Source organism: Dysidea avara, chromosome 11 (assembly GCF_963678975.1).
Source record: "Dysidea avara chromosome 11, odDysAvar1.4, whole genome shotgun sequence".
Taxonomy (NCBI): domain Eukaryota; kingdom Metazoa; phylum Porifera; class Demospongiae; order Dictyoceratida; family Dysideidae; genus Dysidea; species Dysidea avara.
The window spans coordinates 4,020,250-4,043,405 of NC_089282.1; the positions used below are offsets into that span (position 1 = coordinate 4,020,250).

Consider the following 23,156-nt stretch of genomic DNA (forward strand, 5'->3'; position numbering starts at 1 on the left):
GCCATTTCTTGGCCGCCCACCTTGGATTTCACATCTTTTTTCACCATAGCCTTTCTCAGGGCCGCACTCTTTTTTTACAGCTTGGCTGTTTTGGATTAGATTTCACTTCTTTTTGTATTTGTATACCTCAAAGCCGGCCTATGTCTGGCTTTAGGGCTTTTTAACCTGTCATTTTTTCTTTACTACAGGAAGAAGAAAAGATGAAGCAGGATGATTTCTTTGTAGCTGACCTCTCTGCAAGGTGATCCTTCTAGCTGATCTCTCTACCGGATGACTTGCTTGTAGCTGAACTCTCTACAGGGTGATTTGTTTGTAGCTGAACTCTCTACAAGGTAACTTCTTCTAGCTGATCTTTCTACAGGGTGATTTGTTTGTCTCTACAGGGCAATTTGTTTGCAGCTGAACTCTGTACATGGTAGTTTCTTTGTAGCTGAACTCTCTACAATGTAACTTCTTCTAGCTGAACTCTCTACAGGGGAACTTGTTTCTAGCTGAACTCTCTACAGGGTGATTTGTTTGTAGCTGAACTCTCTACAAGGTAACTTCTTCTAGCTGATCTTTCTACAGGGTGATTTGTTTGTCTCTACAGGGCAATTTGTTTGCAGCTGAACTCTGTACATGGTAGTTTCTTTGTAGCTGAACTCTCTACAATGTAACTTCCTCTAGCTGAACTCTCTACAGGGTAACTTGTTTCTAGCTGAACTCTCTAAAGGGTGATTTGTTTGTAGCTGAACTCTCTACAAGGTAACTTCTTCTAGCTGATCTTTCTACAGTGTGATTTGTTTGTAGCTGAATTCTCTACAGGGCAATTTGTTTGCAGCTGAACTCTCTACATGGTAGTTTCTTTGTAGCTGAACTCTCTACAATGCAACTTCTTCTAGCTGAACTCTCTACAGGGTGACTTGTTTCTAGCTGAACTCTCTAAAGGGTGATTTGTTTGTAGCTGAACTCTCTACAAGGTAACTTCTTATAGCTGATCTTTCTACAGGGTGATTTGTTTGTAGCTGAATTCTCTACAAGGCAATTTGTTTGCAGCTGAACTCTCTACATGGTAGTTTCTTTGTAGCTGAACTCTCTACAATGTAACTTCTTCTAGCTGAACTCTCTACAGGGTGACTTGTTTGTAGCTGAACCCTCTACAGGGTGATTTGTTTGTAGCTGAACTCTCTACAAGGTAACTTCTTCTAGCTGATCTTTCTACAGGGTGATTTGTTTGTAGCTGAATTCTCTACAGGGCAATTTGTTTGCAGCTGAACTCTGTACATGGTAGTTTCTTTGTAGCTGAACTCTCTACAATGTAACTTCTTCTAGCTGAACTCTCTACAGGGTGACTTGTTTCTAGCTGATCTCTCTACAGTGTAACTTGTTTCTAGCTAAACTCTCTACAGGGTGATTTGTTTGTCTCTACAGGGCAATTTGTTTGCAGCTGAACTCTCTACAGGGCAATTTGTTTGCAGCTGAACTCTGTACATGGTAGTTTCTTTGTAGCTGAACTCTCTACTTCTTCTAGCTGAACTCTCTACAGGGTAACTTGTTTCTAGCTGAACTCTTTCTGTACATGGTAGTTTCTTTGTAGCTGAACTCTCTACAATGTAACTTCTTCTAGCTGAACTCTCTACAGGGTAACTTGTTTCTAGCTGAACTCTCTACAGGGTGATTTGTTTGTAGCTGATCATGAACTCTCTACAAGGTAACTTCTTCTAGATGATCTTTCTACAGGGTGATTTGTTTGTAGCTGAATTCTCTACAGGGAAATTTGTTTGCAGCTGAACTCTCTACATGGTAGTTTCTTTGTAGCTGAACTCTTTACAATGTAACTTCTTCTAGCTGAACTCTCTACAGTGTGACTTGTTTGTAGCTGAATCCTCTACAGGGTGATATGTTTGTAGCTAAACTCTCTACAAGGTAACTTCTTCTAGCTGATCTCTCTACAGGGTGATTTGTTTGTAGCTGAATTCTCTACAGGGCAATTTGTTTGCAGCTGAACTCTGTACATGGTAGTTTCTTTGTAGCTGAACTCTCTACTTCTTCTAGCTGAACTCTCTACAGGGTAACTTGTTTCTAGCTGAACTCTTTCTGTACATGGTAGTTTCTTTGTAGCTGAACTCTCTACAATGTAACTTCTTCTAGCTGAACTCTCTACAGGGTAACTTGTTTCTAGCTGAACTCTCTACAGGGTGATTTGTTTGTAGCTGATCATGAACTCTCTACAAGGTAACTTCTTCTAGATGATCTTTCTACAGGGTGATTTGTTTGTAGCTGAATTCTCTACAGGGAAATTTGTTTGCAGCTGAACTCTCTACATGGTAGTTTCTTTGTAGCTGAACTCTTTACAATGTAACTTCTTCTAGCTGAACTCTCTACAGTGTGACTTGTTTGTAGCTGAATCCTCTACAGGGTGATATGTTTGTAGCTAAACTCTCTACAAGGTAACTTCTTCTAGCTGATCTCTCTACAGGGTGATTTGTTTGTAGCTGAATTCTCTACAGGGCAATTTGTTTGCAGCTGAACTCTGTACATGGTAGTTTCTTTGTAACTGAACTCTTTACAATGTAACTTCTTCTAGCTGAACTCTCTACAGGGTGACTTGTTTCTAGCTGATCTCTCTACAGGGTGACTTGTTTCTAGCTGAACTCTCTACAGGGTGATTTGTTTGTAGCTGAACTCTTTGCATGATTGTTTCTTTGTAACTGAACTCTCTACAATGTGACTTCTTCTAGTTGATCTCTCTACAGGATGACTTGTTTCTAACTGAACTCTCTATAGTGTGATCTGTTCATAGCAGAACTTTCTACTGGGTGATTTGTTTGCAGCTAAACTCTTTGCATGATTGTTTCTTTGTAACTGAACTCTCTACAAGGTAACTTCTTCTAGCTGATCTCTCTACAGGGCAATTTGTTTGTAGCTGAATTCTCTACAGGGTGATTTATATGAGCTGAACTCTCTACATGATGGCCTCTTTGTAGCTGAACTCTCTATTAGGTACCTTCTTCTAGCTGATCTGACTACAGGGTGACTTGTTTGTAGCTGAATTCCCTACAGAATAACTTGCAATGTAATATAACTGTGTAAATTATACATGCAGCTGAATGCTTTATTAGGGTGACTGTTCTATTAGAGTATCTCGATCTCGCATTTGCTGCACGTAGTTGCCTTTCGAATCATAACTCAGTGATTTGTACTCCGATTCTTCTGTACTACTGCAAGAACTTTCTATGATGATTATTCCAGCTACATACTGATTTTCAGTTCATTGCTCTAAGCGGTTTGCCTGGTAGACACGAAAACTAATAGTTTTTTTTATTCATAAAAATCGATCGCGTAATTTTGACACAGGTTGGGTTTTGTGTCATATCTCCATGGTCTTTATCCCGATTCCTTTCAAACCACAAAAAGGCACTCCTACGATGGTTGCTCCATCTACATATCAATTTTCAACTGATTCCTCCAAGGGGTTTACCCTGTAGGCGTGACAGACCTTCGACCTTATTTTACGCAAATAATCGGTAATAACTCCGTGAATGTTCATCGGATTCCTACCAAAGTTGGTACGGAGATCCGCCTTAACGAGCCCTTTACGTGTGCCAAATTTCAGCCCAATCCGAGCACGCATTCGTGTTTTATGGCGAATTTTGCGAGTGTGCGAAATGAAGAAGATGAAGAAGAAGAAGAAAAAACGAAGAAATTATAACGAAATTTTGTTCGCTCGTATCTCGGACATGGCTGGACCGCTTTTCTTCAAATTTGGTATGTAGACTCCCCTAACTGGGCGGCACGTCTCTAGCAAATTTGGTTCCAATCGGATAAGGGATCACTGAGCTACATAGGTGTGAAAATTGCGTTTTCTTTTTTCCTGTTAATATACTCACGGTGTGGCGCGCCGGCTTCTTGGGCCGCACGACACACTATCGTGTGTCTTGATATATATATAGGATCTTGTACAGTCATATATGATGATTCTTTAGAAGTTAAAATCATCTATTTCCATGTGGTTGAATGGCTACCTTGTTCTCGTAGAGCAAAGTGTTTTATTCCTATCGACTCTACTCCTGCAACTACTAAAAAGAATCCTTCACCCAAGTATTATCAATCCTCAGAACACTTAATCAAGGCACTGTATGCGGATGATGCCACATTAATTTCTGACTGTTTAGAGACACGTACACGCTATGGTACTGCAGCAAGTGGATCAGAAGGCTATTGAATTAGATCTTTTATTCAGCCCTCAAAGTGTGTGTCATATTTGTTTGATGGCGTATTCAGTTATCTGGAGGCATCATGAGATCCATTACGAAGGTGGCACACTAGAGAAGTGTCTTGAAGTGCCACCACACCTGTTGCCAACAGGAAATTGTGTGGTTTACTATCCCAACTATTTGCTCAATTTTTGGTCTAGACACTTGGGAAACGCTAGGGTAGCACACGCCTGGGTAGTATAGGATAGCACTGGTTGCACTTCTAGGAAGGCTCAACCATTTCTTAAAATGACGAATGGTTATGTTTTCCATTTTAGTAATGGCCCCTTTAGTGGCATCATCTACTAACAGATGGAAGGGAAGTAGAGAAACTAGGTAGAGCCAGAGCATGCACTTGCCTCGGATGGGCAGCACATCAGTAGCGGACTTCTATCTTGTATTAGTGCCTCTGGTGATTATCAATTTCAGGAAATTGGTTTGCAATTACACTTGGGGAATACTACAGGATACTGACTATTCCATCTTCTCTAAAGCCCGTTCACAATTAACATTCCTTCCAATGGTTTGTTGCCTTTACTTGAAAGCAAAGAAACTAGCTGCAGCTGATGAACGCCAGGAGCTTATACTATTATAACCATCTGAATACACTATCTGTCCAAAGTAAACTGAAGGATTCTGTGACACTATTGCTTGGATGCAACCCAGGTCAATTCTCATTTATTCTCCGTGCCACCTCTGACACCCTAGCTACCCACATCAGTCAATTTAAAACATTGGCATATACTATGTGGGGTGAAGTGCCCATTTTGTGGTTGCACTCAGCCTACCACGGCTCATATTTTGGGTGGCTGTTCCAGTGTCACTTCACATATTGTCATAACAAAGTTCTGCACTATTAGACTGCTGAACTTGCTAAACTGTTTTCTGAACTAAGCACAGTCTCAGTTTATGCTGACCTACCTGATATGCGTGCAAGTGACTCTCCACGCGTAACAATTCCTTCTTTTCTCCTTACTACACCACATCATCCAGATATTGTTCTTTGTGAAAGGAGCAACTCGATCAGTAACTTTGTTAGAACTGGCATGTCCCTTAGATTCAGAAAACATTTCAAGTTTGCTAGGGCTTGAAAACAAGAGAAGAGAGAGTACCAAGAGCTATAGTCAGAGTTTGATCTCTAGGAGTTGCTTGCTTTTATGATACCATTGAACTAAGTGTTTTAGGCCATTACCTGCCATCATCTTTGTCGTCTTTTCAGAACTGTGCTACTATATTCAAATGAGATCATGGTCACTAAATCAACCTGCAGGTGAATTTTTACCTTAGCTGCTGGTGTTTCAATTTCTTCAAGGAGAATTTTCATGGCCAGAATGGTCGGCGGAATCTTGAACATCAACTGCTTTAATTCTTTTACTTATTGTAGTTCAATTCTTTTAATGCTTTTTTCCTTGCCACACCCACTTGTGGGGCATTTTATTGCCACATCTGTGGCTGTGTGTGTCCAAGAATTCACTCACTAGTAATTTTTGTATCCTGACTATGTTATTCATCAATAATGATGGTTTTCTCTCTGTATTAGCGATGAAAGTAAATCTTTAGTCCACGGTAAACTGAGACTCCGCCCAAATCAAGTCCACAATTGGAGGATGGGAGTCTTAACGTAGTGACCTATGGCTGAACAGGCTCCATGGATGCATTGTATTGAGGATCACAGCAGCAAGAATGACAAACAGAATCTTAATCAGCCCATGACAACAGAATAGTCATCACCTCACTTAGAAGCAAGCAAAGAAGCCGAATGTTGATTAAAAAGATAGTTGCCTCATGAGCTAGACCCCCAGAAGCAGACATGACCAGGGGATGAAAGAGGCACACTCTACTTTGCGAATATGTTGAACAGAACATAAGCACGCTTCTTGGTGTTTTTGTGCCTACGGAAGCAAGAAGTCAACAAGGATGATGCATTAGAAGCGGCAAGACAACTAATGCCCATGCATCCACAAAGCACCGTTCAGTTATTCCACCCCAGAAACCATTCATTGCAATGTCAAGTCGATCACCATCCTGGATATTGGCAGATGGAGGATAGTCCTGCTGTGGCACTGCATGGCTGCAGCTCTGGTTCAACTGCAACTTGTGAACAGACTTCTGTTAATAATGTAGCAGTGAGGTCCCTGATCCCATTCTGTCTGATAGAAGGCAGACCTCCTTTGGGACAAGCCAGCACCTACAGAGAAAGGAGTTCCACAAGTACAGTGAATTGGTGTTTGCCCGGGAGACCACCTATAGTGTATAGTAAGTAATATGGCATCGTGAAACGCTGACTCTGCATGCCTGGAAATTTGCCCTAAATTGCCTGGTCATCAGAAAAATGTTCTGACGCATGTATTTGAAACACTGTCCATAAATATTTACTACAGTTCTATATCCTCCACAGTGTCATAGTTTGACTGTTCTGAGTGCTTGCTGTGGACCCTACGTTTAATTAAGTCTGACATTTAAAAATAACGTCATATTTAAACTTGAAAAATGGGCCCACCCAAAATGAGAAATGTGATTTGTTGCATGAGAAAAATTATTGATATCTGGAAGTATGAGTGAACTAAAGGAACTAACTTAAATAAATATATATCTTATAGTTATATAACATGGTTATGAGGGATATGACCAAAAATATACACATGAGTGCCCGCAGGGTGCGAGTGCGTATATTTTTGTCATATGCCAAGTAGTTATGTTATATATAACTGTTATATTCCACACCCCCAGAAGTGAAACGATTATAGATACCAATTTATAGTGAAACAGCACCTGTTGAAGATTGAAATCAGTAGAAATCCTAGATGTTTTAGACTCTTTAGCAGTGCCACACCCATCTACTCACAACTCAGTGAAGAAGACAAGAGTTCATTGAAAATCCTTCTCCTTGCTCACAGTGCTAGGTGAATAATTCTAGGTTGGTTTATCGTTTAGATAAGGATTTTGTGGAATGTACCATATATGGTAAGCGTAGATACAAAGTGTGGTATATCAGTTATAATAATACCACAGTGCGGCACCTTTGATCTTAACCACAGATGTAGTATATATATGTGTGTGTGTGTGTGTGTGTGTGTGTGTTGTACAACCAAACATGGCATTTAAAATCGGTGTTGTTTATGAAGTCTTTCTGTCACATTCACGAGAAGTATATATACTGTAGCATTTGTTTCTTAGCTAGGAAATCCACACAAAGTGTTGAATGGCTGAAAGAAAGCGTAATGTAATATTAATTTAATGAGTTGAACATTTCTTTGAAATCAAAGTTGTTTAATGATCCATGACCAACTTCCTCTCCATGCATGGCATGCCATCGAAGCCCCCATACTAAACACAACCATTTGGTCAATTATGTCATCACATTTACCCCCAACACTGGAGATAAGGATAATAAGATAACTTTGTGGTATGGTACATGGGAAGATCAAGCCAGAGTTACAAATCAGTTGTAAACCAGTTTATAAATTGTACAGTAGCATGGCTAAGTACTCCCACTCAGTCTGGCCACTAATTGGTTCGAAGAAATCAAACACCAGACCGACACAGGAAGTCACAATACAAGGCAATGAATTTGGTTGATACATCAAGGAGATAAATCACTCTGGCCACTAATTAGTTCAAAGTAATCAAGCACCAGACCAACAACAGGAAGTCACAATACAAGGCAATGATATTGGCTAATACATCAAGGAGATAAATCGCTCTGGAATGAATTACAATAACACTCACTGGTCTGAGTCAGTACAACAGCTAGGCTGAGTTGGTTAGCCCAGCTGTTGTGTTGTACTAATTATACTGTCTTACAACCATCAGTTGTAAGACAGTATAATTAATGGGCAAAATCATTTCTTGTACACAGTGCTCAGTGGTAACATAGTAGCCAATATTAGCCTTGCCTTCTTGTTTCTTCCATGTTACAAATGGGCACCTTTGATCTTTGCATGCCCCATACCACAAGTCAGTTATAACACACCAATTTGGATTGTATCTGATTTGTAAACACTCCACCCTCAGGCCTGTGGCCCTTGGGTGTCATGTTTGCAAATCAGATACAAACCTCATGGGTGTCTGGATTCAGCGGAATGGAATAGTGGACTGGAATGGTGGAATGGAATGGTAATTAGGTAATTTCACTTAGTGGTAACCTCTATATAGACCACCTTCTAACAAAGACCGTTTTACTTTAATGTCTAAATTGTTGTTTTAGAATGTATCCCATAGGATGGTCTTATCAATTAATTGTGCGCCACATGTTAGGCCACACAAAGCCAATTATATGTTTCTGGTCCCCGTGCGGGTCATTTTAAAACCAGTCGCGCGCCCAGCCGGCTGTGTGCGCGCGCCTGTTTACTGAATTTGTTTTTTGTAAAAACGTGTGTCTGTACCTAGGCGACTCTTCTTAAGCGGTTTTCCCTTTCTGTTTTATAGATATTTACCACCTTTAAAAACAACGGTGAAGGCCTCATAAGCTTCCAGAGATAGCGCCTCCTTCGAGGAAAGAGGGGGGCGTTGCCCTCTCTCTTACGCGAATTAAAATGCAGGGCATCCTCGAGGCTTTCTCTAAGAAGTTTGTGTAAAATAATACGATAGAAAGGCTATAAAACAGTTAAGAAGATAGCTCTGTACGTTATTTGTGGTTCAAAGCATTTTTTTTTCTGGTTAGGCTTTCCAAGATGCTTTCTTAGCATGACGTGATCGATCGATTGTAAATGGGCGTGTTTGCTGCTATATCCTCAGTTTATTTTTTCATAGAGTTTATCAGCTTGTACCTTCTTTTGTGATTCCTGAACATTACAGTGCAGTTGGTAGCTATGTATGCATTAATCATTTGTAAAAAAAAAAAATTAAAAAAAAAAAAAAAAAAAAAAAAAAAAGCCTGGTCACCTGGTCAATTTTTGCATCTGAGCTGGACCAGAAACATATAATTAACTTTGTGTGGCCTTATGCCTATATAGAAAGCCAGAGTGATATCTGATTTATGATACAACACATACAACTGTACAAAAAAAGATGTATCCACAAAACTAAAAGTAACTGGCTACTAAAAGAGCTAGTGTCTGGTGAGGCCAAGAAATGAATGTTAATACTTGACAACTAATTATAATTTACAAAAATCTTTATATATAACATCGACTTGTGCAGTCTGACTACATTCCTAGTTAACTCTAATTGGCTAGTAAAATGGTACCTTTTTCAATAGTCATTGTTGAGGAGAAAAAAATGTGGCCAAATTACTAGCCAATTAGAGTCACAAGGAATTAATTATGAATGCAGCGAGACTGCATGAGTCAACAATAAAGGACCAAATGTTTATAAATTATAGTTAGTTTCTGTATTACAGGTTTTTGCAATTGAATTCGTCGCCTTTGCAATTGAATTCGTCCCGTTTGCAATTGAATTCGTCGGTATTGCAATTGAATTCGTCCCGTTTGCAATTGAATTCGTCGGTTTTGCAATTGAATTCGTTGCTTTTGCAGTTGAATTAGTCGGTTTTGCAATAGAATTCGTCGCGTTTGCATTACAATTCGTCATAAACAAAACGGCTCCAAGAAACCAACCCGTTCATTAAGAGATGCACTATTTATGCCTTGGAGAGTTACACTTGAGACACTAGAAGGCAATTGAAGCCGGTAGTACGCGAAGTTGATAGCTGTCTGACAAGTTAATTAGCTTGCTCGCGAGTGACCACACCCATCGCGAATGACGTAGTAGAGTTTGGAATGTTGTTGGAGAGGCTGTAGAGGAAGAATTATTGCCTTATAAAGAGTTGTTTACTACTGTTGTACTTGAACAAGTTCTTGTAGCAGCTGCTACATCATGTTTTCATGTTTGCTCCAGCTGCCATTCTTGTTATGGACGAATTTAACTGCAAAAGCGACGAATTCAATTGCAAAAGCGACAAATTCAATTGCAAACAGGACAAATTCAATTGCAAAACCGACGAATTCAATTGCAAACGGGACGAATTCAATTGCAAACGGGACGAATTCAATTGCAAACGGGACGGATTCAATTGCAAAAGCGACGAACTCAATTGCAAACGGGACGAATTCAATTGCAAAGTCGCCGAATTCAATTGCAAAAACCTGTAACATTCGTTCATTACTTGACCTTACCAGATATTAGCTCCTTAGTCATCAGTTACTTTTAGTTTCATGGACATGTCGTTTTTGTACAGTCAAGTTGTTTTTGCATGGGGTATTGCTGTATTACAAGTCAGATATCACCCGGGGCATGTGGCACACAACTGATCAATAAGACCATCCTATCGGGGTATATACACTCTAAAGCAACAAGATTTAAATATTAATGTAAAGCAATCTTTGTAAAGAGGTGGTCTTTGTTAGGAGGTGATCTTTATAAAGAGGTGATCACTGGGTGGCATTATCTAATTACCATTCCATTCCACCATTCCATTCCAGTCCACCATTCCATTCCACTAAATCCAAACATTCAAACCCGTGACACGGGTGTGTTATAACTATAACATGTGGGAAAGTCCCTTCTTTATAGTATTAAACAAAAGGAGTCATGCCAATGTAAGGATATATTGTAATACCACCATCTGTATATATCACAGGTACACAAAAAAATTTGGAATTTTCAATTAGAGTAGGGACCATAGCACATCGATATGAAGTACTGAAACAAGTTGGAGTAGTCCATGATATTAAATCACAGTAAAACAATAAGAAGTGTTATATCCCTACTGTGCTCAAGATACCATAACAGAAATGCACAGTAGGGACATAACACTTCTTATTGTTTTACTATGGTTTAATATCATGGACTACTCCAACTTGTTTCAGTACTTTTTATCGATGTGCTATGGTCTCTGCTCTAGTTGAAAATTCTAATTTTTTCGTGTACTTGTTAGTTAACTTTTTTGTAAATAATTTTATTATGACTGGTGAACTGCATCTGAAATTCCCAGCCCCTTATCATCTGAAAAGTGAACTATCCATTACGCTTCGTTGTCAGCTATGTTCAACCCATTGCAGGGCCGGACTCCAGAGATTTTGAGTGGTCCAGCCATCCATGGACTGCAGTGAAGGTCATAGTCATGCACGCTACTCAATTTTTATTGATCTAATATGATCTGTAAATCAGAGATTATCTGCTTTGGTGTGTTACTTAACTGCATGTACTATAAGTACACACAGCATGCTAATCTAGGGGGGTCAGGGGTCATGCTCCCCCAGGGAAACTTTTGAAAATAGATACTCTGAAATGGCATTTGGTGGCTATGCAAAGTCTCTTCTTTTTGTTAACATCAATGGTAATTTTGTGCTACACAACCAATTAATTGAGCTTCATATCTGACTATTATAGCTAGTAGCTAATTTTGTTTTCATGATGTATACAAAAATTTCTCAACATGACAATTTAGTAACTGCATGCTAATGCATGACATGCATGATCAATTAGCTCAATGCAGTGTGCCATGCAGATGACTCACTGGGTATTTTAAGACAGTTAACACAGATAACATGGCTTAGACTATAAGTACTGAATGCTTTATTAGAGTATCACGATGACTGTTCTATTAGAGTATATTTTGCTGACTGCTCTATTAGAGTATCTCGATCTTTTCACTAAAACCAAGTAGCTGAAAAAGTGATTGGCTGGACCGTGGGCTCTGGCCCTGACCCATTGCACAGCATTTCAAATCAAAAGCTGTTTGTAAAGCACCTCTGCAATCCACGCATACCGATAGAAAGAAATTGTGCCGCGCGCCCCAATTATATTAATTATCATCTGAAAAGTGAAGTATCCATTACGCTTCGCTGTTGGCTATGTCCAACCCATTACACAGCAGTACGAATCAAGAACTGTTTGAAAAGCACCTCTACTTTCAAAATAGCCGCTATGAAAATTATGGATGATTTCTGTTACGAAGGGAAGCCATCAATCCCTTGAATACAAAAAGTCTACCATTATCATGTTCTACAAAATCATCAACAATATTGTTTCAGTTCACTTATCCAATTATCTTCATAGAAGCTATACCAGGACAAGAGGTCATCAAATGAGATTTATGGTTATTCCTATTAAAAGAAACACCTACTATCACTCCTTCTTACCCACAGCTATTCGACTATGGAACTCTCTGTCTGAAGAAACAGTTAATTCTCCTAACTTACGTTCTTATTAAGTGTATGTTAACTTGATATGCACCACACTCATATTTGAGTCTTGCATAACAAAAATTATAATTAAAAATTAAATCACGTGCTATCGCCAAATCGACACTTCGCTGGCAGCAAAGGCAAGTTATAATAGCCGGGACCGGAATCAGGAATGGAATGGAATGGTCACGCTGATAACTCCACTATCAAGCACACTAGTTGTATGAAGGCAAGTTTTTGGTGAGTTTGAGGCATGCTAGGGTTGGCCCGCTTTGTCGGGATGCTCACTTTGCTCGCTCCAACCCTAGCTCGCCTTGAACTCACCAAAAACTTACCTTCATACAGACAGTGAAAGACATCATTATGCTTAACAGGCAAACCTCAGATTAGCTTTAGGATTAGGCCACTCCAAATAAATTCTCTGTTTTCCGTCCTGGACTCTGGCATATTTGCATGCAGGCGGGCGGTCCATTTCCATTATTTCATTATAAGATTGGCTAGCTTTTCAAGCCATTATTTTCCTGGCACAGCCAAAAAGGCTGTATAAAAGTATGCTTAAGCTTGTTCCTTCCTTTGTAAGTTGCAAAAATAACACAAACGTGAAGTTTGTGCTGACTTGATAGCACTGCTGACACATGAGCTGACACTGTTTCAAGATAGCTTTTACTGAGCCTATCAGTATGCAAGAATAACCGAAAAATGATAGAAGAATACGGAATAATGGAATATTTAGAGCTGTCAGTAACCAGATGCGGGCGGTGGACGGGAAACTGAGAATTTATTTGGAGTGGCCTTAGGGTCGGGTTCAGCTTTGGTTTCTCCTTCATCTGGTTTAGTCATTCTGTTCCATTCCATTCCTGATTCCGGTTCCGATTATTATAACTTGCCATCAGCAAAAATGAATGGGACACAAAAGAGGACACTGGTAAGTCCATGAAGAATGCATTGTACGTACTGTGGTATACCAAAAGGCACCTGTTGGGCTGAAGCAACATCAAACAGTGAAAAAATCAAGCCCGTAGCCTTAGCCATTTCGAGTTACGCTTGTCTGAAGGCATCAGTCAGTCAGTCAGTCAGTTACTCAGTCAGTCAGTAGAAAATTCCATTGAATAAAAAAAAAATTAAATTCCATAGCAACTTGTTGAAAGCGTTTTGGGTTGATCTGAAAGCTTTTTTGGGCTTAGTTTTACCTAACCAACACGTACACGAAAAAATTAGGAGTTTTCAACTAGAGTAGGGACCATAGCACATTGATAAAAAGTACTGAAACAAGTTGGAATAGTCCATGATATTAAATCACTGTAAAACAATAAGAAGTGTTATATCCCTACTGTGCTCAAGATACCATAACGGAAATGCACAGTAGGGATAACACTTCTTATTGTTTTACAGTGATTTACTGTCTAATCAAAAACAGCCAAGCTGTAAAAAAAGGTGCGGCCCCTAAAAAGGCCAAGTTGAAAAAAGATGTGAAATCCAAGGTGGCGGCCAAGAAATGGCTGTGATGGTAGGTTAATAGTAAAAATTTAAATAACAACAATTCAGGTGAATTTTGTGCCAAGACCAAGCGGCACCAAATTCACCTGAATTGTTGTTATTAAAATTTTTACCATTAACCTACCATCACAGCCATTTCTTGGCCGCCACCTTGGATTTCACATCTTTTTTCACCTTGGCCTTTTTAGGGGCCGCACCTTTTTTTACAGCTTGGCTGTTTTTGATTAGATATCACTTCTTTTTGTATTTGTATACCCCAAAGCTGGCCATAGGCTGGCTTAACCTATCCTATTTCTTTACCACAGGAAGAATAAAAAGACAGAGCAGATTTTTAATACTTCAACTGTTTTTGATTTTATCAGTAATTATATAAATAATTATATTTATTACATGTCTATTATTCCCTACTGGATAACTTGTTCACAGCTGATCTTTCTACTAAGGGACTTGAAATGTAGCTAAACTCTCTACAGGTTGATTTGTTTGTAGCTGCACTCTCTACAGGGTGATGTGTTTGTAACTGAACTCTCTACAGGGTGATTTGGTTGTAGCTGATCTCTCTACAGGGTGATTGTTTGTAGTTGAACTCTCTACAGGGTGATTTGGTTGTAGCTGATCTCTCTACAGTGGGTGATTTGTTTGTAACTGAAATCTCTACAGGTTGATTTGTTTGTAACAGAAGTCTCTACACTGTGTTTTGTTTGTAGCTGATCTCTCTACAGGGTGATGTGTTTGTAGCTTAACTCTCTACAAGGTGATTTGTTTGTAGCTGAACTCTCTACAGATTGATTTGGTTGTAGCTGAACTCTCTACAGATTGATTTGGTTGTAGCTGAACTCTCCAGAGGGTGATTTGTTTGTAGCTGAACTCTCTACAGGGTGATTTGTTTGTAGCTTTTCTCTCTAGAGGGTGATTTGTTTGTAGCTGATCTCTCTACAGGGTGATTTGGTTGTAGCTGATCTCTCTACGGGGTGATTTGGTTGTAGCTGATCTCTCTACAGTGGGTGATTTGTTTGTAACTGAAATCTCTACAGGTTGATTTGTTTGTAGCTGAAGTCTCTACACGGTGTTTTGTTTGTAGCTGATCTCTCTACAGGGTAATTAGTTTGTAGCTGAACTCACTGCAAGGTGATTTGTTTGTAGCTGATCTCTGTACAGGGTGATGTGTTTGTAACTGAACTCTCTACAGGGTGATTTGTTTGTAGCTGATCTCTCTACAGGGTGATTGTTTGTAGCTGAACTCTCTACAGGGTGATTTGGTTGTAGCTGATCTCTCTACAGTGGGTGATTTGTTTGTAACTGAAATCTCTACACGGTGTTTTGTTTGTAGCGGATCTCTCTACAGGGTAATTTGTTTGTAGCTGAACTCACTACAAGGTGATTTGTTTGTAGCTGATCTCTCTACAGGGTGATGTGTTTGTAACTGAACTCTCTACAGGGTGATTTGTGTGTAGCTGATCTCTCTACAGAGTGATTGTTTGTAGCTGAACTCTCTACACGGTGATTTGGTTGTAGCTGATCTCTCTACAGTGGGTAATTTGTTTGTAACTGAAATCTCTACAGGTTGATTTGTTTGTAGCTGAAGTCTCTACACGGTGTTTTGTTTGTAGCTGATCTCTCTACAGGGTAATTTGTTTGTAGCTGAACTCACTGCAAGGTGATTTGTTTGTAGCTGATCTCTCTACAGGGTGATGTGTTTGTAACTGAACTCTCTACAGGGTGATTTGTTTGTAGCTGATCTCTCTACAGGATGATTGTTTGTAGCTGAACTCTCTACAGGGTGATTTGGTTGTAGCTGATCTCTCTACAGTGGGTGATTTGTTTGTAACTGAAATCTCTACAGGTTGATTTGTTTGTATCTGAAGTCTCTACACGGTGTTTTGTTTGTAGCTGATCTCTCTACAGGGTGATGTGTTTGTAGCTTAACTCTCTACAAGGTGATTTGTTTGTAGCTGAACTCTCTACAGGGTGATTTGGTTGTAGCTGAACTCTCTACAGGGTGATTTGTTTGTAGCTGAACTCTCTACAGGGTGATTTGCTTGTAGCTGATCTCTCTACAGGGTGATTTGGTTGTAGCTGATCTCTCTACGGGGTGAATTGGTTGTAACTGATCTCTCTACAGTGGGTGATGTGTTTGTAACTGAAATCTCTACAGGTTGATTTGTTTGTAGCTGAAGTCTCTACACAGTGTTTTGTTTGTAGCTGATCTCTCTACAGGGTAATTTGTTTGTAGCTGAACTCGCTACAAGGTGACTTGTTTGTAGCTGATCTCTTTACAGGATGATTTGCTTGTAACCGAATTCCCTATATTGTGTCTAGTTTCTAGCTGATCTCTCTGCAGGTTGATTTATTTGTAGCTGAACTCTCTACAGGGTGATTGGTTTGTAGCTGAACTGTGTACAGGATTGTTTCTTTGTCACTGAACTCTCTACAAGGTGACTTGCTTCTAGCTGATCTCTGTAGACGGTGACTTCTTCTAGCTGATCTCTCTACAGGGTGACTTGTATAGCTGAACTCTCTACAGGGTGATCTGTTCATAGCTGAACTCTCTACAGGTTGATTTGTTTGTAGCTGAAATCTCTTGTTTCAAACTGATTTTGCTGTAGGGTAACTTGCTTGTAGCTGAACTCTCTACAGGATGGTTTCTTTGTAGCTGAACTCTCTAAAGAGTGATGTTTTTTGTAGCTGAACTCTATATAGGGTGATTTGTATGTACCTGAACTTTCTACAGGGTGATTTGTTTATAGCTGAACACTCTGCAGAGTGATTTGTTTGTAGTTGATCTCTCTACAGGGTTTCTTTGCAGCTGAGATCTCTACAGGGCAACTTCTTCTAACTGAGTTCTTTCTTGTTTCTAGCTGTTCTCTCTACAGAGTAACTTGTTTGTATAGCTGAACTCTTTACAGGTGGTTTTTTGGTTGCTGAACTCTCTACACTGTGACTTGTTTGTAGCAAAATTCTCTACAGAGTGACTTGTATGTAGCTAGATTCTCTACATAGTGACTTACTTGTAGCTGAACATTGTATAAACTATAAAGTGACTTGTCTGTAGCTGAAATCTCTACAGGGTTACTTGTTTGCAGCTGGTCTCTATAGGTTAACTTGTTTGTATAGATGAACTCTCTACAGGGTAGTTTCTTTGTAGCTGAACTCTCGCCACAGTGACTTGTTTGTAGCTGAATTCTCTAGAGAGTGTAGCCAAACTCTCCACAGGGTGCATGACTTGTTTATAGCTGAACTCTCTTCAGTGTGACTTGTAATGCTCTGATTCTTCTGAATCACTACAGCGATATATCTGTAACTGAACTCTCTATAGGGTGATTTGCTTCTTGCTGAACTGTCTATAAGATAAACTGTTTGCAGCTGAACTCCCTACAGAATAACTTGCAATGTAATAGAATTCTATAATGGATTAAATAAATTAGCTGAATGCTCTATTAGGGTGACTGTTCTATTAGAGTATCTCTATCTCGCATATGTTACACGTAGTTGGCTTTGAAATCATAACTCAGTGGTTTGTAATCCGATTCTTCTGTACTACTGCAAGGACTTTCTATGATGATTATTCCAGCTACACACCGATTTTCAGCTCACTGCTCTAAGCGGTTTGCCTAGTATGCGTGAAAACTAATAGTTTTTTATTCATAAAAATCGATCGCGTAATTGTGACACAGGTTGGGTTTTTTGTCATATCTCGATGGCCTTTAACTGGATTCCTTTCAAACTACAAAAAGGCACTCCTACGATAGTTACTCCATCTACATAGCAGTTTTCAGCTCATTCCTTCAAGCCGTTTACCCTGTGGGCGTGACAGACCTTCGGCCTTATTTTACGCAAATAATCGGTCATAACTCCGTGAACGTTTATCGGATTCCTACCAAACTTGGTACTGAGATTCGCCTTAATGAGCCCTTTAAGTGTGCCAAATTTCAGCCCAATTGGAGCACGAATTCGTGTTTTATGGCAGATTTTGCAAAGTGTGCAAAAAGAAGAAGTAGAAGAAGAAAAAAAACCAAGAAAAAAACCCCAAACTTTGGCCGATCGTATCTCGGAAATGGATGGAGCGATTTTCTTCACATTTGGAATGTGGACTCCCCTACCTAGCTGGCACTTCTGTAGCAACTTTGGTTTCAATCGGAAAAGGAATCACGGAGCTACTAAGGTGTGAACATTGCGTTTACTTTCTTCCTGTAAATATATTCATGTTGTGGCACGCCGGCTTCTTGGGACGCACGACACACTACCGTGTGTCTTGATCATGGACTACTCCAACTTGTTTCAGTACTTTTTATCAATGTGCTATGGTCCCTACTCTAGTTGAAAATTCCTAATTTTTTTGTGTACTTGTTTGTTAACTTTTTTTGTAAATAATTTTATTATGATTGGTAAACCCACGCATACCGCATCTGAAAAGGTACCGCGTGCCCCGGCTATATCAATTATTGTCTCAAAAGTGAAGTATTCATTACGCTTCGTTGTCAGCTATGTTCAACCCGTTACACAGCATTTCGAATCAAGAACTGTTCAAAAAGCACCTCTACAATCCACGCATACCAAAAGAAAGAAATCGTGCCGCGCGCCCCAATCATATTAATTATCGTCTGAAAAGTGAAGTATCCATTACGCTTCGCTGTAGGTTATGTTCAACCCATTACACAGCAGTACGAATCAAGAACTGTTTGAAAAGCACCTCTGCAATCGAAATAGCCACGATGAAAAATACGGACGATTTCCGTTTCGAAGGGAAGCCATCACGTGCTCGCGCCAAATCGACACCTTTCCTTGTCAGCAAAGATGAATGGGACACAAAGGAGGACACTGGTAAGTCCATGAAGAATGCATTGCACGTACAGCGGTATGCCAAAAGGCACCTGTCGGGCTGAAGCGACGTCGAACAGTGAAAAAATCAAGTCCGTAGCCTTAGCCGTTATCACGGTACACTTGTCTGAAGGCATCAGTCAGTCATTTAGTCAGTCAGTTACTCAGTCAGTCAGTAGAAAATTCCGTTGAATAAATTTTTTTTAAAATTCCGTAGCAACTTGTTGAAAGCGTTTCGGGTCAATCTGAAAGCTTGTTTGGGCTTAGTTTTACCTCACCAATACTGCCTCATCGTCGTAAGGGAAAATCGAGGCTGGTTTTCGGTGATATTATTTCGTGGGCCACGCCTACTCCTTTGTGGTCCCTACTATACAGTTACTATCATACTGTATGATACTGCTTCATTGTCGTCTGGGAAAATTGAGGTTGGTGTTAGGGTGATATAATTTTGAGGGCTGTGCCTACTCCTTTGTGGTCCCTACTATACAGTACTATCGTACTGTATAATAGTACTGTATAGTAGGGACCACAAAGGAGTAGCTGTGGTCCATGAAAAATTACCCAAAACTAGAGTTGTACTGATAATCGGTAGAAGCCGATAATCAGTAGAAGCCGATAATTAGCTGTTTTTACCATAATCAGAAATCAGTTATAATGGGCTGTGGCCAGCAGATTATTAGTGTATTCAGCTTCAGCAGCTGCAGTACCACTGGGGGGCTGGTGTCAAAAGCTCTGGTGTGTACTTGGGTAATTTGTTTATGTTTTGTGGTAACCACTAAGATAAGCAGTGGTGGTTCAGGCCCTAGCCCACTTGTCTGACTAGCAACTGTTATTGAAATAAGTGTACAATTTCACAGAATTGGCTTTACTAGCACTACTTTTAATGGAGTGTGCACGAGTATAATTGTAGAGACCTACAATCGGGTATCAGTTAACTATCGGTAAAACAGGGTAAAAATATATCGGATATCGGTTTTCCCTAAAAAGTGGACAACTCTACCCAAAACCAACCTCACTTTTTTCCCAGATGATGATGATGCAGTATTGGTTAGGCAAAACTAATCCCAAACAAGCCTTCAGATCAACCCAAAATGCCTTCAACAAGTTGCTACGAAATTTTAAAAAGATCAGAATTTTCTACTGACTGACTGACTGATGCCTTCAGACAAATGTAACTCGATAACAGCTAAGGCTATGGACTTGATTTTTTGCACTGTTTGATGTCTCTTAGAGGTGCCTTTTGGAATACCATAGTACATACAATGCATTCTTCATGGACATACCACTGTCCTCCTTTGTGTCCCATTTATCTTTGCTGACAACGAAAAGTGTCGATTTGGCGGTAGCACGTGATGGCTTCCCTGCGTAATGGAAATCGTCCGTATTTTTCATGTGACTACTTTGATTGCAGAGGTGCTTTTCGAACAGTTCTTTATTCATAATACTGTGTAATGGGTTAAACACAGCCGACAGTGAAGCATAATGGATACTTCACTTTTGAGACGATAATTGATATAGCTGGGGCGTGCGGTGCCACTTCTTTCTTTTGATGCAGTATGTGTGGGTTCACCAGTCATAATAATTATTGTCAAAGAAAGTTAACAAACTAGTGTACAACAAATTGGGATTTTCAACTAGAGTAGGGACCATAGCACATCAATAAAAAGTACTGAAACAAGTTGGAGTAGTGCATGATATTAAATCACAGTAAAACAATAAGAAGTGTTATTTACGTTTATGGTGGTGCAATGTGTTATTGCTTGTATGATTGTATAGGTGCTGGTAATATGTGGACTAATGACTCATCCACCAATTATACCTGATTTTCCTGATCCACCAACATTTCCTACTAGTAAGGCGTAACTATTTAATAATAATGGTATGATATGTAATAGGCTGTATCTTTTTTACAGTTAGCATGGCTATTAGTTTTTTTCTATTCTTCTATTTACAAGCCTCTGTGGTAGAGTTGCATTGTTTTGTACAGATACACATATAATGGTGATTATTACAGTTCTAGTTATATGTGACGGGGTCTGGGAAAATTGGTCTTATCACCCACAACAGCAGATCAAGACACACGGCAGTGTGTCGTGCAGCCCAAGAAGCCGGCATGCAATACCCGTGAGTATATTGACGAAAATGCAATTTTCGCACCTCCGTAGCTCTGTGTTGCCTTGATGAAACAAAATAAATTTTACTGTGGACACGCCTGCCAACTTCAGTACTCCACATTCCATATTTTAGCAAAATCGCTCCAAGCGTTCCTGAGATATGCGACTTCCACAATTGGCTTTGTTTCTTCCTCTTTTCGCACATTTACAAAAACTGCCATAAAACACGAACACATTATCCAATTGCCTTGAAATTTGGCACACAGAGTAGGGTTTAAAGGTGCATCGTGGTACCAAGTTTGGCTAGAATACAGTAAACAGTTAAGGAGTTATTAGCGATTATTCACAGAAAAAAACACCAATATGTTGTCACGCCTACAGGGTAAACCGCTTATGGGAAGAAGCTGAAAATTGGTGCGCAGATAGGGTAACTATTGAACCTCAAACCTTTTGTGGTTTGAAAGAAATTGAGCTACAAACCACGAAGATACAGTGAAAAGACCAACAGTGTGTAGCAATTATGCAATCAAGATTAGCTAATAAAAAATGACCGCTTGCCATGCCTACTGGAAAAACCGCTTGGAGTAATGCTTTGAAAAGTGCTGTACAGATGGAGTAATCATCTTAGAAAGGCTCTTCAATGATGTAGAAGAATCGGACTAAAAGCCACAGAGTTATAATACAGTACAAAATCCAACTTAGTGTAGGAAGTGCGAGATCGAGATACTCTATTAGAGCAGTCATCATAATAGAGCAATCACCCTCAGATAGAAAGAAGTAACCCGTATAGAGATCAGCTACAAACAAATAACCCAGTAGAAATATGTGTTGGAAACAAATCACCATGTAGAGAGATCAGTGAGGAACAAGTCACCCAGTTGAAAGTTCAGCTAGAAACAAGTCACCCTGTAGAGAGATCAGCTACAAACAAATCACCCTGTAGAAATATGTGCAAGAAACAGATCACCATGTAGAGAGTTCAGCTAGAAACAAGTCACCCTGAAAAGAGTTCAAACTACAAACAATGTGAGTTTCAGCTACAGTTCAGTTATGTAAGAAATCACCTTATATGTGATATCATTCAGTGTAAAATATACAAATATTTAATTAGACAAAAAGGTATACACAAAATTGCTTCTGGCTTTTGTTCCACAATTCCTGCAATGAAGAAAAAAAAGCAAGTTAAAGGGAGCACCAAAGCCAGTTGATGGCCAGATCTGTGGCTTGCAATACAAAAAGAAGTGATATCTAAACCAAAACGGCCTAGCTGTAAAAAGAGTGTGGCCCCCAAAAAGGCCAGGGTGAAAAAAAGATGTGAAATCTGAGCAAGAAATGGCTTTGATGGTAGGTTAACAGCAAAAAATTTAATAACAACAATTCAGCTGAATTGGCGTTGCCTCCTCCACATTTCACTAGGATTCGGCACCAAATTCACCTGTTATTAAAATTTTTGCCTACCATCACAGCCATTTCTTGGCCGTCACCTTGGATTTCACATCTTTGTTCACCCTGGCCTTTTGGGGGCCGCACTCTTTTTTTACAGCTTGGTTGTTTTGGTTTAGTTTTATTTTTCACCAAGAACACAAAGCTACATGAATAAACTATCAAATTTCATAATCTAGACTACAGTGGTCTGCTTTTGCTGGTTGCTTTTCCCAAGCATAGTGGTGATCTGTACGAGAATTCTGGGGCCCTGATGGAGTTTTGGCTAGCCTGGGGATGGCTGTATGTGGCTGTACAGCTCCGTGGTGTTGAATAAAGGTCTGTGCTGTGATCGTCCTTTCATTCCAGCACCTAAAAATGGTCCATTACTTGGCCTAATTCATCCTTATGCAGCCTCTTTCCCTACTTCGGCTCCCACCACCCAACCCTTTTGGAGCTTGCCAGATGCAGTTACAATTGAGGTAAAAACTATCCAAAATGGTGGGAAACTTACAGTAGATGTTGACTACTTGTACAATGTATTCTCTGGAAGATAAGGAATTGGTGTAAACATGTGAAAATTTGGTACACATAGTTTCAACCATTGGCAACACTGAATACTTAAAACCAGAATTTCTCGATCTTTTAAATAGGTGTTCGGACCGGTTTTACCACATACACCTACAGATTGTTACTGCAGAACAGCTATTTCAACCATTAAACACAGAACAAACACAGCAGCAAGTTTGCAGCTTAGTATTATTGGGTTGATCATTTGATCTCACATGATGTAATTGTATGTGAAAAGTGGTCTTATTGCCCATGACAACAGATTTGATTTTTCACCAAGAACATAAAGCTACATGATTAAACTAATAATCAAAATCAACTAGACTTACATGGTCTGCTTTTCCCAAACACAGTGGCAATCTGTACAAGCA

The 23,156-nt window shown here is 39.6% G+C and overlaps 1 protein-coding gene across 1 annotated transcript in view; it reads left to right on the plus strand.

Moving 5' to 3' along the window:
• The window catches only part of LOC136238120 (hemicentin-1-like), a 105,073-nt gene that overhangs the window by 1,045 nt on the left and 80,872 nt on the right, over nt 1-23,156 (plus strand). The window contains exon 2 of the mRNA XM_066028458.1: nt 20,456-20,531. Within this exon, the coding sequence (XP_065884530.1) occupies nt 20,456-20,531 (76 nt within the window). The remainder of the gene's footprint in view (nt 1-20,455; nt 20,532-23,156) is intronic.